General features: G+C 32.3%; 1 protein-coding gene across 3 annotated transcripts in view; it reads left to right on the forward strand.

Moving 5' to 3' along the window:
- Positions 1-12558, forward strand: part of LOC124375224 (protein tincar) — a 450528-nt gene extending 437970 nt beyond the window's left edge. Inside the window, exons 12-19 of one of the 3 annotated variants that reach the window (XM_046833357.1) lie at positions 267-457; positions 546-721; positions 1371-1882; positions 2502-2679; positions 3006-3138; positions 4123-4320; positions 5285-5530; positions 6249-12558. In XM_046833357.1, the coding sequence (XP_046689313.1) occupies positions 267-457; positions 546-721; positions 1371-1882; positions 2502-2679; positions 3006-3138; positions 4123-4320; positions 5285-5530; positions 6249-6995 (2381 nt within the window). In that variant the 3' untranslated portion in view covers positions 6996-12558. The remainder of the gene's footprint in view (positions 1-266; positions 458-545; positions 722-1370; positions 1883-2501; positions 2680-3005; positions 3139-4122; positions 4321-5284; positions 5531-6248) is intronic. The other 2 variants (XM_046833358.1, XM_046833359.1) reach the window with 2 other exon arrangements.
- The last annotated feature ends 3539 nt before the right edge of the window (positions 12559-16097 follow it).

The following is a 16097-nucleotide window of genomic DNA, read 5'->3' on the forward strand; positions in this document are numbered from 1 at the left end:
TTGTCTTGCGTTTTCATTTTTATCAGCCTTCAAAATGTGTATTGTCTTATTGTATCTTGTAAGGTTGTGTAGTCTAAGAAACTTTGAGGGAATTAATTTCTTTGTAAAGTAATCCTATAAGGAGTATTTCATTCAATAAACGCTAAATTAAATATTTTATGTTGATGTACTTTTTTTGGTCCTAAACCTATTTCTGAAAATTCTCTGTTAAAGGTATAATGTAGTTGTTAGTTATTATTTGTGTACTTATATTAATTTATTTCTAGATGATCCCAAGTGGGGCCCAGTATCTCCTGAGCTGCTGAACTACGCTCTAGCTCTCTTTGTGTATGCGATCCGATATCCTGCCGTCTTCTGGAACACGAATAAATGGTTTGGAGCCCTCTTCTCCATCCAGCTGTTGATTAACGGGGCCCAGTGTCTCCTCATGTATGCAGGTGTCAGTGTGCTCTACAAGGTGTGTACACTGCCTCTAGTATAAAAACATAGTAACATCTCTTGTTTGAAATTAAGGATGTTTTACTATAAAGATTTATATTGTCCAGGTTCATGTGATCGGACCATCTGAAGCTCTACCGTTACTTCACCAACGTGTCGGTCTCAGTCCAAGCATGCCTCAACATTTCCTCCTCAACCGAGAGATTACCCTTGCATTGTTCATCTTCTCATCCCTTCTAGTCATCAAATCTAGTCTTGTTCTCTACTTGTATGGGTATGGCCGGTAAGTTGCTTACACATTATTTATCGCTTGGAATAATCTTCTTATTTCCAATTTAAAAAATACTTCTAAAAATGCAGGTGGTGGAAGACTATTTAAGTTTCAATATTTCAATCAGGTGTGTGGTTTCTGACTTCTGGACTTTGCTTTAACTAATTTAAAAGTTTTATGAACAAGAACACTTTTTTGGTTTTAGTTCACTGTATCACATGTTTACATTTGTTCATTTCAATTAAGACAATAGATTCATTTATTTTACAACTGCAATTTTATTTTAATACTATCACTTTTTATCTTGTACATACTTTTTTGTTAAAATGTCATTTCAAAAAAATTGTTTAAACATTAACTTAAGAAGAAGAATATAATGATAAGACTTTACAGAACAAGCCATGGCAAAATGTTACAATATGCAATGCAACATTTCATTTTTACATCTCAATATCAAATTTATATAAATGTTATACAATACAAACTGAGGCATACACTCAAGCACAATTTTAAAATTAGAATATTATTGCACAGATAGCAAATTTTATGATAATGAAACAGCTTATCTAGCTTGTCTGTGTACATGTCAGGTAGATGTGTTATGTACACAAAAAATGAACTAAAACCTGAAAAGTGTTCTACTTTCTAACCTACCAAGAAGTGTGGTTATGTACAGGCTGAACGCATTTGTGAATCGTGAGCGGGCACGTCGGGTGATCAGCCTGCACGAGAGCGAGACAGGGCGGGGCTGGAGCTACTTTACACACTGCGCAGCGCTTTGTGTGCTGCTGGCAATGGCAGTGTGCGAGGCCCCACTGCTCTACGACAGCACTGTGGTGTACCGTGGCAGCCTGAGCCCAGCAGTGCTGGCCTGCGTGGTTGCCGCAGTGGTACACCTGTTCCTCTGGGTTCTGCTATGGCTGGTACTCACAGTCAAGCAGCATTGGAGGTTCAAGCTACGGATCACTGTCGGGCGGGCTGCAGTCCGCTCAGCCCGCTCCATCCGACTGGTCACAGAGGTAGATTTGCTCTCCACAACCTCTGACTATGCCCAGCCACTGCTAGTTGTAGGCAATGGGCGTACCTACACAATCTCCGAGTCCTCTCCCAAGAAGGCTATCATGGGAGTTATCCAAAAGTGTGCCATGGAGAAGAAAGCCAGAGGAAGTCAAGGTAATATTCTTATGTCTAACAATATAGTAAATTTTTTAAGTAAAACCTATTTTCATACTGTACATAATTTTTTTAAGTTCAGGTTGACAAACGCATAAGACTAGTATTTCCAAGGACTGTCAAAATTGATATAAAAAATATATTTTAGATATTATCAAGCAGTCAGTTCTAAATGTCACAAAGTTTGTCATGATCATAATAATAAATATATATATATATATTAAACTTTGTTATGTTATTAACTCCACATCACAGGGTTATTCTAATATTAAATTTTATATACATACACAGTTTGACAGACAAGGCAACAAATCTATATGGGAAAACATGTAGTGGCAACAGTAGAATGTTGCATGCACCACCCACTATCAGAATATTGTTGTTCAGGCTGCTCTAGTAGCAACTAGATTCCATGAGGTTCATTGTACTGTATAAGAAGTAAAAGGTTGATAAGTATATTAACATTCTTAAAGTAAAATATTGATAAAAACAATTTATATTACTTACGGTACTCTATAACAATAACAAATGAATAAAATACTTCTAAATATTCTTGATAGTTCATGGTTGCTACACAGTTTCTGACTGGATTATGACTAACAATTGTCCAATGTGACAGGTTCGGCCAGCAGCAGTGCTAAAGATTGGATGGATCGAGAGGAGGAACAGATTTACTGGCTGAGGCCTAAGCCAACAACTCCCAAGCATTCGCCAGATTCTTCTTCATCTGATAGGCTTGAGTGGCTGAGGAAACCTACCAATACAAAACACAAAGTTACCTTCGACCCTAGCTCTAAGTAAGATTTCAATTTGTCATATCATTTAACAAACAGGTGCCCATTGCTTATAAACTGTGTTGATGCTATATATCTTAAAAACTGCCAACCAAAAATCAGGGAAATATTGTCAGATATCGATGCTGACCATATAATAAAGTATTGTCACAGCAATAAGAAAGATTTAATAATATTTGAAAATAAAAATTTACTGTTGTAATATTTCACGTAAATTTTTATCATATAACAATTTTATCCCGGATTTAAATTAAGTTGATGATGTTTCACTTTTTTAAGTTGATAAAATAACTGATCTTCCCTTTACTTATTACGTTTTCTATTAACAGGAAGTGTCGTAGCAGTAAAGGTCCTGAAGACTCAGAGGATGATGGAGACTATGCGAGACTGCGTGAACTACCGATGTTGAGTGCTTCTGGTGCTGAACAAAGTGATGGTGACACTGCCTCTGAAGATAATAAGGTTTGTTAACAAGAACCTATTGTGAAAGTTGAATTCAGCTCCATTTCTTCGTCTCCTCAGTGTAGTGTCTAAAATCTGAAATGAAGCTGAACTCAACATTTACATTGAATTAACCCTTCCCACCATATAGCAAGATTATTTGAAGCAACTTGTTGTCATAACCCATGTGAAAAAATGCTTTGTCCATTTTTGAGGTTATTGGTTTAATATATGTTTCATATCCCTAATAGCTGAAAATTAACTATGTAATATAATATAACTCAGAATGTCAGTTGAGTGGCTAATGCAATTTTCTCTATCAGGTCAGAAAATTGAGTCCTTGTCTTTCTTTGTCTATAGAAAAATAGAACACTCCCAACAGTCCTGTTCATGTCTTTTCCAAAACTGTTCATTGTATGATTTTTGTAATGTCTAACAGGTGTTGCTTCTTTTGGAGATTAATTTAGTTATCTTCATACAACACTGTGTATATATATCTCAAATTATCTTGTTTTTGTTTGTTTTTTCAACAAGTTAGCTATGTATTGAACCATGTATGCTCCACTTTCTAGTATTTTTTTATTGAAAATTGTCTATTTTTTGTTAGTTTATAAAGTAACTAACATTTAACACGATTAGGTTAATAATACTAACCAACCAATTGATAATAATGATCGTTTACACTTATAGTTTATTTATTTTGGTTTAAATTTCTTTGATTTATTTTCTAACATTTATTCTACAAACAAATTAATTTTATTTTTATCTATATTTAGTTACTCAATTTTTGTGTACTTTAAATTTGTATCATAGCTACAATCATGAAAGTACGTACAGTATAAATATCAAGCTTATTAGAGAAAAAAATAGAGCCACTATGAGTGAATGTCCCAATTTTCTTTACAAATTCCTTTGCTAACTTAAGTAACACCCTAGAAAAGGAACTAATATTTAATATAAAGCTTGGTGTGGGAACTAACTAGCATGGGGTGGTTTGGTTTGCAGCTTTTGGAGTGTGTTCGCACTGGCAACGTAACATACGCCCGCACTAACTGTGACTTGCTTATCCCTGGGACTGGAGACTACGAGGATCCCAGTCCTCTGTTGACACCGGATCCCCACGAGGACAATGACCTCCCTCCCCCTCCAGGCCCCTCCCCTCCACCCCCACCACCTCCAACGTCTGCTGCCAATGAGCAACTGGTGAGTTGTTAACTACAAAATCTTTCATCGTGCTGGAAAAGATCTTAAGCCTAACATCTCCTTGGATCAAATTTTACATTTTAAGGTTTAACTCTTTCTTATTCTGCCATGTTGTGGATTTCATTTATTTACTTATTTTACTTTTTTGTTAGTCTGCAATTTTTACTGTTCACTCTAGAGGTTTTCTTAACTAAACTTCTTTAATTTCTATTTGAGATTACTTCAGACAATAATAGATTTTAAGTGGTTCTTCAGAAAATTTTTATTTCTGCACAAAAATAAGCATAAACTGATTTAGAAAAGTTCTTATTTATATTCTAATATTCACATTAATATGAAATATCAAATAAGAATTTTTTCATTTGATTAGCAGTTTAAACACGAAAGCTAGATTATCAAACTTTACTCATGAGCATGAAATACTTACAATAACAGTAACAATACAGTAAAATATCATATTACTGTATGAGTTTTGTATCATTAATTGAGCATGCTTATTTAAAATCATAATATAGCAATGACAGTAGTCACAATGATTGATGTGTTATGTCTTTTGTATAATTATACCATTGAAATTTTGCAAACTAACATTTTTAAGGTTAAAGGTTTAAAATTTTAGAATAACCAAAGGCCATAACATGGATGTAAAATAAAAGTACACAGAAACAGATTTTCCAGATTAAATTGTTTGTTTGTAATTTTCAATACACATATAAAAATTTGAAAGATTTGAAATGGTCATATTTAATTTTGTGGTTAGTTTGGGAATGTCTGATACTTCAAGGTTGAAATGGAAGTATCCTCTGGGGTTTTATCAAATACAAATTGAAGTTCAAGATTTGGCCTTAAATTTTCAAATACAAAAAATTTTGAATTTTCTTAGGCAAATCCAGAATATCCTAGTAGGGTATCTTATAAATTAATGAGTACTGATTATTTAATCAAGGAATATCTGTACTTTCAGACCACTCCAAGGTGTCTTCGCAGAGCAGATTCTGGAATGCCTCAGGATGAACTAACACCTCGCTCAGACTCCGTGAGCACTGAGGCCTCTGGAGCCTCTCCTCCAGAGCAAAGCGAGCTTGGTGGATCTCCTCCAGACCATAGTGAGACCTCTAGCGGAGTACACTCCAACTCAAGCAGGGAGTCCGCTTCCGCTCAGAGGCGGTCCACCAGTGTCGATGACTTGGCTACTGATGCTGCCAATAAGGTTAGTAAGCCACTATAAGTCATTCTCGTCTTAATATTCTATGATGGCTGTTGAGAGTAAATAATGTTTTTACTGATGTGTTGCAGTTACACCACCACCACTGCACATTCATTGGTGAATATATGTATATCCTGATCTCAAGACTAAGATTTCTTTGTACTTCATTAGAAACTTGATACGTTGAATCATCAGGAATACTACCTCTAGTTTTTACAAGCCTCTAAAATTCCATGACAAAAAATTATAAAATCTGCATATATTAGATATAGACATTTTACTGATTTGCTGAATCAGATATGTTTTTCAGAGTTTTTTAGATCATCTATTTATGACAGCACAGGTTGAATGCATACCTTTGTATATTAATGATTTATATTGTTACTGCCCATGAACATTGTTGGACCATTTATCTTACACTGCTTGGTTAGGTTCCACCATGCAGATCAGTAATCAACAAGTGCTGTAGATAAGATTAAATATTGGTCACATTTAAAATAAACCAATTTTATATTTGTGCAAACTATTGTTCAAAATCTAATATTTTCATAAACTAGTCATTAAAAGTCAACCATCTAACTGTTTATCTACTTATTAAAACAATCAATAATCTCAGAAACAATAACTTCCATTTTTACCTTGTAAAATTTTCTATCATTTTGATACTTTTTAACAAAGAATTGTTTTCAATTATGAAATGAAATGAATTGCACATGCGCAGGTTCAGGTTCAGTGGCGAAGTGTTTCACTACAACGAGGAATGCAGCCCCCACAGCCTGACCAGAGCTACAGCTCCTACAGGGCCCAGAACATGGAGCAGACTTATGGAATTCTACGGAACAACATTACAGTACAGAAGGAACCCACGTACGGCAACATGGGGGCCCGTGTCTCCCTCAATCCACATGAGCCAATCTATGCACCCTACCGGCCACAGCAACTCTACACCAAGAGTCCACCGGTTATAAGTGAAGAGGAAGATGTGGTGATAAGGCGGCGTGTGAGCCGACCCGAGACTGCCCCAACATGCACAGCTGTTACGGAACCCTTTGGCAGAGCTACCAATATGCGGCTGACATCGTTCACAGATCGACCACAACAGTCCGCTACACTCCCACACTACCCCACACAAGTGGTGAACCCAGCCTACCCCCACTGCTCTACTATGCCCCTCCCTGTGTCCAACCCGACCGTACCTACGCTCTTAGGCAGCGGCACTAGTTGTAATTCATTTCCGAGACAACACACGACAATTCCCACCCACCACAACGGGGTGAGACTGTTCAACCCCAATCCCTACTCCAAACGTCTCTTCCCCCTCCCTCTTCGAGGGTACGCTCCCCCTGACCCAGGTCACCATTCCTTCCCACAAATTATGAATCTCAAACAAAACATCCAGCACAAACCTGAGCGAGACTCTGCAAATTTCTCACTAGCTTCTAGTGGTGACTCCGATACGCACACGTGAACTCTTACCTTTGGTTAAGTCTTACATGTGATATAAAATTATAAATGTATACAGTATTAGTGTAGTCGTAACTTACCAAAGATAGATTATCATAAGGTATCAGAGGTCTATAATTTCACTCCAGTATTGAAAGCTTTGCAATAAAGTGTTGAAACCGCTGTAATTCTATTAGTCTCTTCTAGCAACATTTGCAAAGCATTCATAAGTGTACTATTTTTGTAAAAAGTTGTATGTAATTTCTTACAGTTAGTTAATTTGTTTAAATTAATTACTGACTGGAATAAAAGTTGTAAATTATATTTAAACCAAAATTACTATTAGGAATATTTGATATTATTAAGGTAGTTAATATGAGCTACAAAGATGCACAACATTGTATAATTTTTATTCAAGTATACTAACAGTAAAATCTGTCATATTTGGGACACGTTACAGTACATTGAGCCGAGCCGTCAGTAACATAAGTACTGCATAAGTCCCTTATCTAACTATCTGTAATAGGTGAAAAGAGCAGAATCGATTAAACTTGCCAGTTTTTATGATTGTTTATTTTCACTAACTCAGTCTTTTTGTTATATTGGAGAACGTACTTTAAAAAACAGTAATGTTCACAATATCTACATATATTTCGTATACCATTTAAATACTTTTAAAATATTAAAATTGTATAATTAAATTGACAGCAAATTAACTTAAATTGGCGGCAACAGAAAAATAACAATTTTTTCTTAATTAGACATACTGTATTAAGTTATTGGACAGATCATCATCATTATATTGGGTGTACAAGTGCAATTCAAACAAATATTTTTTATAGAACTATTTCATGCTGATGTCTAATTATATATCTATGATATCAATTTATTTTATTTCAGAAAAACATTTACCGTTTTGATCTGAATATGACAGGTTGTACTGTATTATTGAATGTAGCTCAGAGTTAATTTCAGGTGCAATTACTGCAATGTATTGTTCAAAATTATAAAAAAATGATGTAGTGGAGATTTGAGACAAGGGTAATTGGAAGACAGATAAGAGCCCTTAATCAAATAAATATAATTGATTTGTGATTTGTAATTTAGTAAACGCATTTCTAATTTTAAATGCTTCAATTAATTTTTCTAATGATGTTTCATACAAAACAATAAAAATGTTTAGTACACTAGACATAAAACATTTTATACTTAGTTGTTTAAGTAAAATATAGTCCACAATTACATTGAATGTACCTGGAACCATTTATAACAAGACGACAATAACCTAATATAGGTTAGATTCACCTAGTTGAATACAGTAAAAAAAGATCAAAACAAAAATACAAAACCATTTTTTACAACTCATTGCTAAATTTATAAAGGATTTTTGAAATTTTTGTATAACAAAATATATTTGTGTAACCATTTATGTATTTTGCATTTTTATACGAAAAATTATAGGATCTATGTAGAATGGTTCTCTAAAAATAGTTATTTTATTTAAATTTTAGTCATCGAATAAAAATATGAAGAAAAACACTCCAAAGTGTTTCAGCTATGTTAGACATCCATCCATGCATGCTACTTGACTCTTATTACATGCTTATACCTAAATTACTGCTTTACATTTCCCTTACAAGCTTCTGAACTCTGACTACTCTCACATATCTGTCATTTAGTACAATAATTATATTGATGTACAAAATATCATGGTTATTGTTAGATATTTAAATATGTAATAATATGTTTATAATTTCATATATGTTATTTGTGTTTATCACAAGTTATTAATGTTTTAAGTTGTTATTCAATCCCAAGGAAACTCAGGGTGTTTTATTATCACTGCCAGAATATTGAACTCTAAAATATATTAAATTGAATTTTGCTATAAACCAGTCGAGAATTTTGTCTTTACAGTAAATCTAATTTTCCTGTTGAAATGACATCTAAAATTTTAAACTGGGAAGATTAAATTAATATTATCTCATTTAACAATTAAATAAACTACTTTTATATGTTTATAAGAAGTAGGACTTTCAACATATGTCAAAAAGAATAATTCAGTAAACAAAGTAAGATGATCTCATAACAGTAAATAAAAGTTGTTGAACTTCAAATTTGTATTTGTTTTTATTATACCATACATAGTATATAAGTTCCAGCCAACTCAAGGTAATCAATCTGTAGATTTGATTAAATAAATATGGTAAGTTAAAATTATATTATGTTAAGGCCAATTATTGTATACCTATATCACTGTTGCATTTGTGTATTAATAAGCTTTCTGTTTTGTTAAACAAATAATTTTTACCATTTATTAGTCTGTATTGACCATATCAAAGACTACAATACTAAAATATACAGGGTCTTTATAAAAGAATACTATTAAGCTAAAAAATTACAACCTTATTACAGTAATAAACAACTTAAAATCAATTATTTAGTCTAAATAGCAGAGGAATTTAGTACATTACTTTCACATAATATCATGTTTCTATAGGACTCATTGCAGAAAAGATAAAACACAGAAAGATAAAACTGTCAACAACCGTTCACGTTGCAGTCCGATGGTCAAGCCTAGTACTACCATTAACTGGACTTAGCACAACTGGTTCTAGTTACTACACCTATAATAATACAACCAAGATTTAATTGATTTAAGGCCCCATTCTTTATTGTTTTATTATCATTATTATTGTAATATCTTCATAATACTCAGAATGAGTTTGAAGTATCAATTGTGATTAGGTATATCATAGACACTTTATCTTAAACAAGCATGAGCTCACATAACACATTGTTGCAGAAGGTTTACTGTTAGTAACATAAGTAGCAGAAGGAGCATGAGCATATTTAGGGCAATATGTTTATACATATATCTCGTCTATGGATGCTGTGAAATACAAGAAAGGAATATTAACAAACATGCTGTAATACGGTAAAGGAGAATAAATTACACCAAACATAAAAGTACCAAAATATACTAGCATCTACCTTGAATAAAACATACCATTGTAAGTAAAATTTAATACAAAATAATCTAAAACTACTAAACCCATTTAAGTGAGACTTATCCCTGTATACCCTAGTCATCAATTTTGTGAAAGACAAAAAGCCCCCTGAACAATAAGCATTTTGAGTAAATTACGATTGGCACTTTAGTATTATCCGGAGGCCAATATTTTTTTGAAGAGTTTATTCTTTACTGGAGACTTCAACAAACTACATTTTTAGAAATAACAGACTTTATTTGACTTATTGTGAAAATTACATGTCATTCATTATGATGATCGGTTCTTGTTTTCTGTCTCCTATAAGGACGTGATGACGGCAAGAAGGAGGCCACTCTGTCCCTATCCTATTTGTTATTAAGCTATATAAGTAGGTACAAACGTATGTACCTATTATAAATAAATTAAAAATATAACGAAGCTCATGTGATCTGAGCTTGAATTTGGATACTATCTAGAGGAATATTTTTTGTTATCAAACGTGCAAGGCACCACCAAAGCCCAAAGTGACTGCCAGAGGCATTTCTAATCGGTACTTTCCTGACCTCAGATCACATCCCATATCATCCAACTTTTCTGATGTCAGATCACGTTGTACGTTGTAAGTCAAATAAAGTCTGTTCTTTCCAATAATTTAGTTTTTTATGTTTCCCATAAGGAAAAAATAGTGGCTTTCAGATAATATTAAAGTACCTTAAAATTTCAGAAAGAGTTGGAACAAGACAGCAAAACCGTGAAAACAAATTTCCTCACTACACAACTTATAAGAGACAAATCTTCAACTATAGTGCTGGAATAACACTGAGCCAATAGTGTTATCACTGCAGAAAAAAAACTTTTGGTAACAGTTGCATATAAAACACTTGTATATCACACTGCTTTCTAGTTGGCTATCAAAGGAAAGATTCTAAGAAAATCAACCATTTTATAACCTATCAAACAAACACATTCCAATACCAAAGTTACGGAAGCCAAGTTTCACTGTCTCCTTATTCTGAATGGAACAAAATGACTGCCAGAATTGCAGGGTTTGCATGGGATTAGGTATTATGTTTAACTCCCAAATATAGTAGCTGTTAAAATTATAAAGGATCATTAATCTGGTCACCAGTACTCTTTCTATAACTTCTTTACTGTGTTTAAACCCATGATAACGTGGAATAAATATGAATGTATACTTTTCTTTCTTACAACTATTAACTTAATATTTTCTCTTCAATTTAAGACCAAAGTCATTAGACCAATCATGTTTATTCACTACTAAATTATTAATTTTTTTAAACAACTTGATAACACTAAATCTAATTCTGTACAGCTTCTTTGTAGATAGCAATTTATAATTAATGTATGTACAGTGGTCAAAACATGTAGACCATTTGGGAAATTGTAATTATGCGCATGTTTGAAACAGGTTAAGAAAGTATTGTAGGTCTTTATTTAATAGATTTATTTTATTTTGTAATACTTTAACATACACTTCATTCGTTATATTCTTTTCTTGAAGGTTTGTAATGAATATGCATTGTTTTAATAGTTTTAAATACCTCTCTCATTAAGATTTAGTCCTAGTACTAGAACGACAAAATTTATTTTAAAATGTATACATTTACCTCAGTTACAAATGACACTCTACAGTGTTAGCAATTAGGGATTGCGGCTGAACGGCCAGGTACCTTGTACGCACACACCCCCACAGTCACAAGTGCGGAGGGTTGGGGCCAGCCCAGCATCTGCCAATTTCCATTCCGGGCTATTCAGTGTTATCTTACACTCAAGACTAACCAACACTCTGTGACAGTTTCAGTGAATTGTATGTTGTTAGGTATCTTTTTTTTGTTATAATGTTTATACATACAAATTACTTTTTAAAAATAACAAAAATCTGGGTTAGTTTGAGGAGGTGCACTATTAATAGGGTATTAATAGGGTGACATTGTGGCCAGTCCTTTTCCCCTGCACCGTGTGTGTGTATGTGGGATCTGCTTATGTGTAGGTGTAAAGTACCTGGACCCGAATTATAGTCACTATTTCTTAACACTATAATAACACAGTTGATTCATATTACTTTTGCTCCTATAACCTAGTTCTGTACTGTATACCAAAATTTACATCTAAAAGAATTGATAGTTAAAAAGTTGTTTCCTACTCATAAATTTTTCTGTACAATGTTTGTAGGGTACTGTTTTTATGAATTAATCTGGGTATATACGACCAAACAGTAATCTACCACATGATAAAATACCTTACTTTTAAGTTTGTTTAGAATGAATTCTGTTAGAACCTTTAGTAAGGGTATTCAAAAAATGTAATAAGCTATTAATTGATTACAATACAAGCTGTCTAACATGTTCTGTCCACTGAAATATTATTTCAGTATTGCATATATAAATATAGTTATTGTAATTTAAAGAGTGAGTCCAATGAATTATGTTATTATATTTTGTACAAAGACTGATTAGTGTGTACATAATGTAAAATAAATATGTAATTTCTTTCACTGTATAAAATATTTTCATTTTCATATGAAAATTAATGTATTTCTGAATATGAAGAACTGTAATAAACTCTTAAGTCAAATGTTGAGTTATTCAATTGATCCTGTAATTTCCTGAAATTCTACTAATCTACCTCTTCTTCATGTCCATACCCTCTCTCATACAGCATAACAGTATTATATAAATCAATTATAAATATAACAATATGGAACACTTTTAATAATTTCTTACCAATTTTAAGATAATTTTATTTTTAGTTAATTATATGAATGTTCCATTCTCATAATTGTTACAATTTTAATTTTAATCAACTCAATTTAAAATATAATATTTATTTAATTGCTAAATTTATTTCTTCATCCCACAATGATGAAAATGGTTCAAACAAAATTTATAATTCTGCTTCAATATTTTCCCATCTAAACTCTCTTTGACCAATATAGTTATGAGTGTTAAGGAAGATGCAAAGAACATCATTAAGAACTACCACTGGTTTGTTCATGCCACCTCATAATTCTTCTAAATTTGAGTGGGCTAGTGAGTAAACTTAAACTGGGGCAGAGCTCCAATTTTTTTAATCCCCATTTAAATAAATGCTTCAAATTTTTGAGAGACCCAACCTTCACTACTGTATTAGAACTTCCCACCATGTATTTTAAATTTTTTGTACACATTCTAAATTTGTAAGAAGACTCTGTCTTTAAAGATTTGTCTTTAATCCAAATGTTACTTATGAAAAGACACATTTTGTATTAATCAAATTTATTATTTCCCTATTCCATAAACTGTATTTTGGTATTATATGGAGGTCAATATTATACAATGTGCTGCAAGTTACATTAGGTTATCATAAATATGTTACTAGTAGTACCGTACCAAAGTTAAATTTAACTTTTATGAGCACGTATGTGATTTTGGGTACTATTTTGAGGGATGTTTTTCTTCTTTCGCCAGAAGTGCGGGCCACCGAATCCCACTCTGATGGCCAGGGTCATTTCCAATCTGTATCTTCCTAACCTCAGATTCCATGCCAGATCATATGTGATTTTAAATCGAAAAAGTACCCCTGAGATGATTAAATGAGAAGTTGTACTAAATTTCCCTGATCTTTCATTCTACTTTCTACATTTGGCTTTTTTCCTGAATGATGGACTGTGGTTCTGATAAAAAAGAGGTGGAGCCAGTAACTATTTGCTTGATTAATTTACGAATATATATATATATATATATATATATATATATATATAAATTATGACTAGTGACTATTCGTAAATTAATCAAGCAAATAGTTACTGGCTCCACCTCTTTATATATATATATATATATATATATATATATATATATATATATATATATATATATATATATATATATATATATATAAAACTTATATATATATATATATATATATACATTAAATTGTATAAATGGCAATTGCCTTATTTAATTTCAATAAACATTAGTATTGAAAAACGTTAGACTTTTAAAAAGTCGGTTCATTGTTGTCAGATGTAGGAGATGGTGTAGTGTTTCTTCGAAACTCCATAAATGAGATGACATTACAAGTGCCAATGTTGATAAGCGAATGTTTTCAAAACTCAGCTGCAGTGAATCTGTATATCGAACAGAATTATACAGACAAAACAAGAACCATAGTCACCAATGGTTTTTCAAAAACTTGCTGTTAATGTGCATGAAAAAGGACAGGTCGAACCTGACAATAATAAAGGAAAAATCTCTCTGAAACTCTTCAAATGCCTCTCCATTTTTATTGGCATTTTGGAGATACACTATTTTTACATCACAAACCAAGGAAATGAGTTAGTATAGTCAACTAATATTTGTCAGATCAAATGTCTAGTAAGTACCTTAGTGGTTATAAGCTTATTGAAATTGGTGTTTCCACTTCAAAGTTGTGTATTGAGCTTGTTTATTTGAACTATTACTGTTATATTTTAAGTTAAGAATGTAAAACTTTACAACATTATTAAACATCGTTGTAGTTATATTGGTGTTTCTTTTTGTTTTGTTACAAAGCTAACTTATTGGAGGGTAATTACTTAATTTGTTGAAAGAGCATTTTAAATTCTGTTTCCAGCTGCCATTTTTTTAACAGCTATAGACTAAAACTTTAGTACAGTACAGCAAATGTTTGGTTTAAGGAGATCTTTAATTTGATGTACCATTTATCATAATTTGTCATTTAAAAATTTTAAGGTTGTTTTAAAGATTTTTTAAATTTTATAAAACAAATAACAATGCACTTATTGAATATAGGCATACTCGAAAAGGATATTTCACAAAAAAAATTCACTTGGAAAAAGATTCAGTATCTCCCACATCATATTAAGAATGACTTTAAATTAACGTTTAGGCACTTCTTGTAAATTGATAAAGATAATATATTTATTTATGCTCAAAGCATTTGGTGCAATGATACTTTTTAAATAATGTAACACGCAACACATGTGTGTATTAAAAGGATTTCTCAAATATCACCTCATCACCCACATTGGATCATTAGGGGATGAGTGAAATCAACAATATTCTCAATCTGATTCCTTACCGTAATGCGTCTGCCATAGCCAATGTTTTAAAACAATTTTAAAGTGACCTTATATATGTATAAGGTCACTTAATATATATGTGTGGTATAATATATTATGCCTCACACTATAGGCCATAGTAACTATTTAACTTTTGGTACATTTGTATTTCATGTTTCCAGATAACATGTTACAAGTGAATTCTTTAAAAGTGCACTTTTTGTTTTATATGACACATATATTTTTTGAAAATAATAAATGAAACTTGGGATTTAATTCGTTGTTGAGTGTACTACTAAATATAATTTTATTTTGAATCTGAATATTTTTTGTCTACTCAAAATCATAGGAAACTCAAAACTGGGGATAAGTTACATTTGTTTCTCATAAAAATGTGTGCTTGTGATTAGAAAATCTAGTTTAATGTATGTAGCTGAATGCCATCTTTGGTAGTTTGGACAAGGGTGATGAATTTCCCCAGGAGGAACTGATAGGTATCAGCGGCGTGTGGAACTGCTGAAATCATAGACTGGTAGGCCTCATGGTGTCCTTCAGGGGTGCGCAAAAGGCCCTTGAGGCTTAAGTGCATGGCAATAGGCCACCCCATAGAAGAAGAAGACTTGAGGAAGTAATTTATAATGATTTTCCATCAATAAATAAAACAATCTTGTGCAATTTCTTACTAATAACTAAACATATTCCATCAAATGTGGTTGGGATTCAGACAGATACCTCAATGGGAGGCACCGGGACTCAGGATATACCAGCAAAACATCTTGGAAAATAAAATGTTAAGACAGGGAAATTAATTTTTTGGCCATAGATAATCTAAACTATTGCGTAATATTTTTAATTTATATTGGATAGGTCTGCATCAGTTGTTCTGATTAATCAATTACTATAGTATTACTCAGATAACAATCAACAATTTTAAATCGTAATAATAGGCTATAGTTTTAAATATTATTTCACATAAATTTTTAACTTAATTACACTGTTTGCAATTGGAGAATTAGCTAGTAAGCTATAAAATTATCTAATATAAATAAATATAATACTAGCTGTTTCCCGCGGC

Source organism: Homalodisca vitripennis, chromosome 1 (genome assembly GCF_021130785.1).
Source record: "Homalodisca vitripennis isolate AUS2020 chromosome 1, UT_GWSS_2.1, whole genome shotgun sequence".
NCBI lineage: Eukaryota > Metazoa > Arthropoda > Insecta > Hemiptera > Cicadellidae > Homalodisca > Homalodisca vitripennis.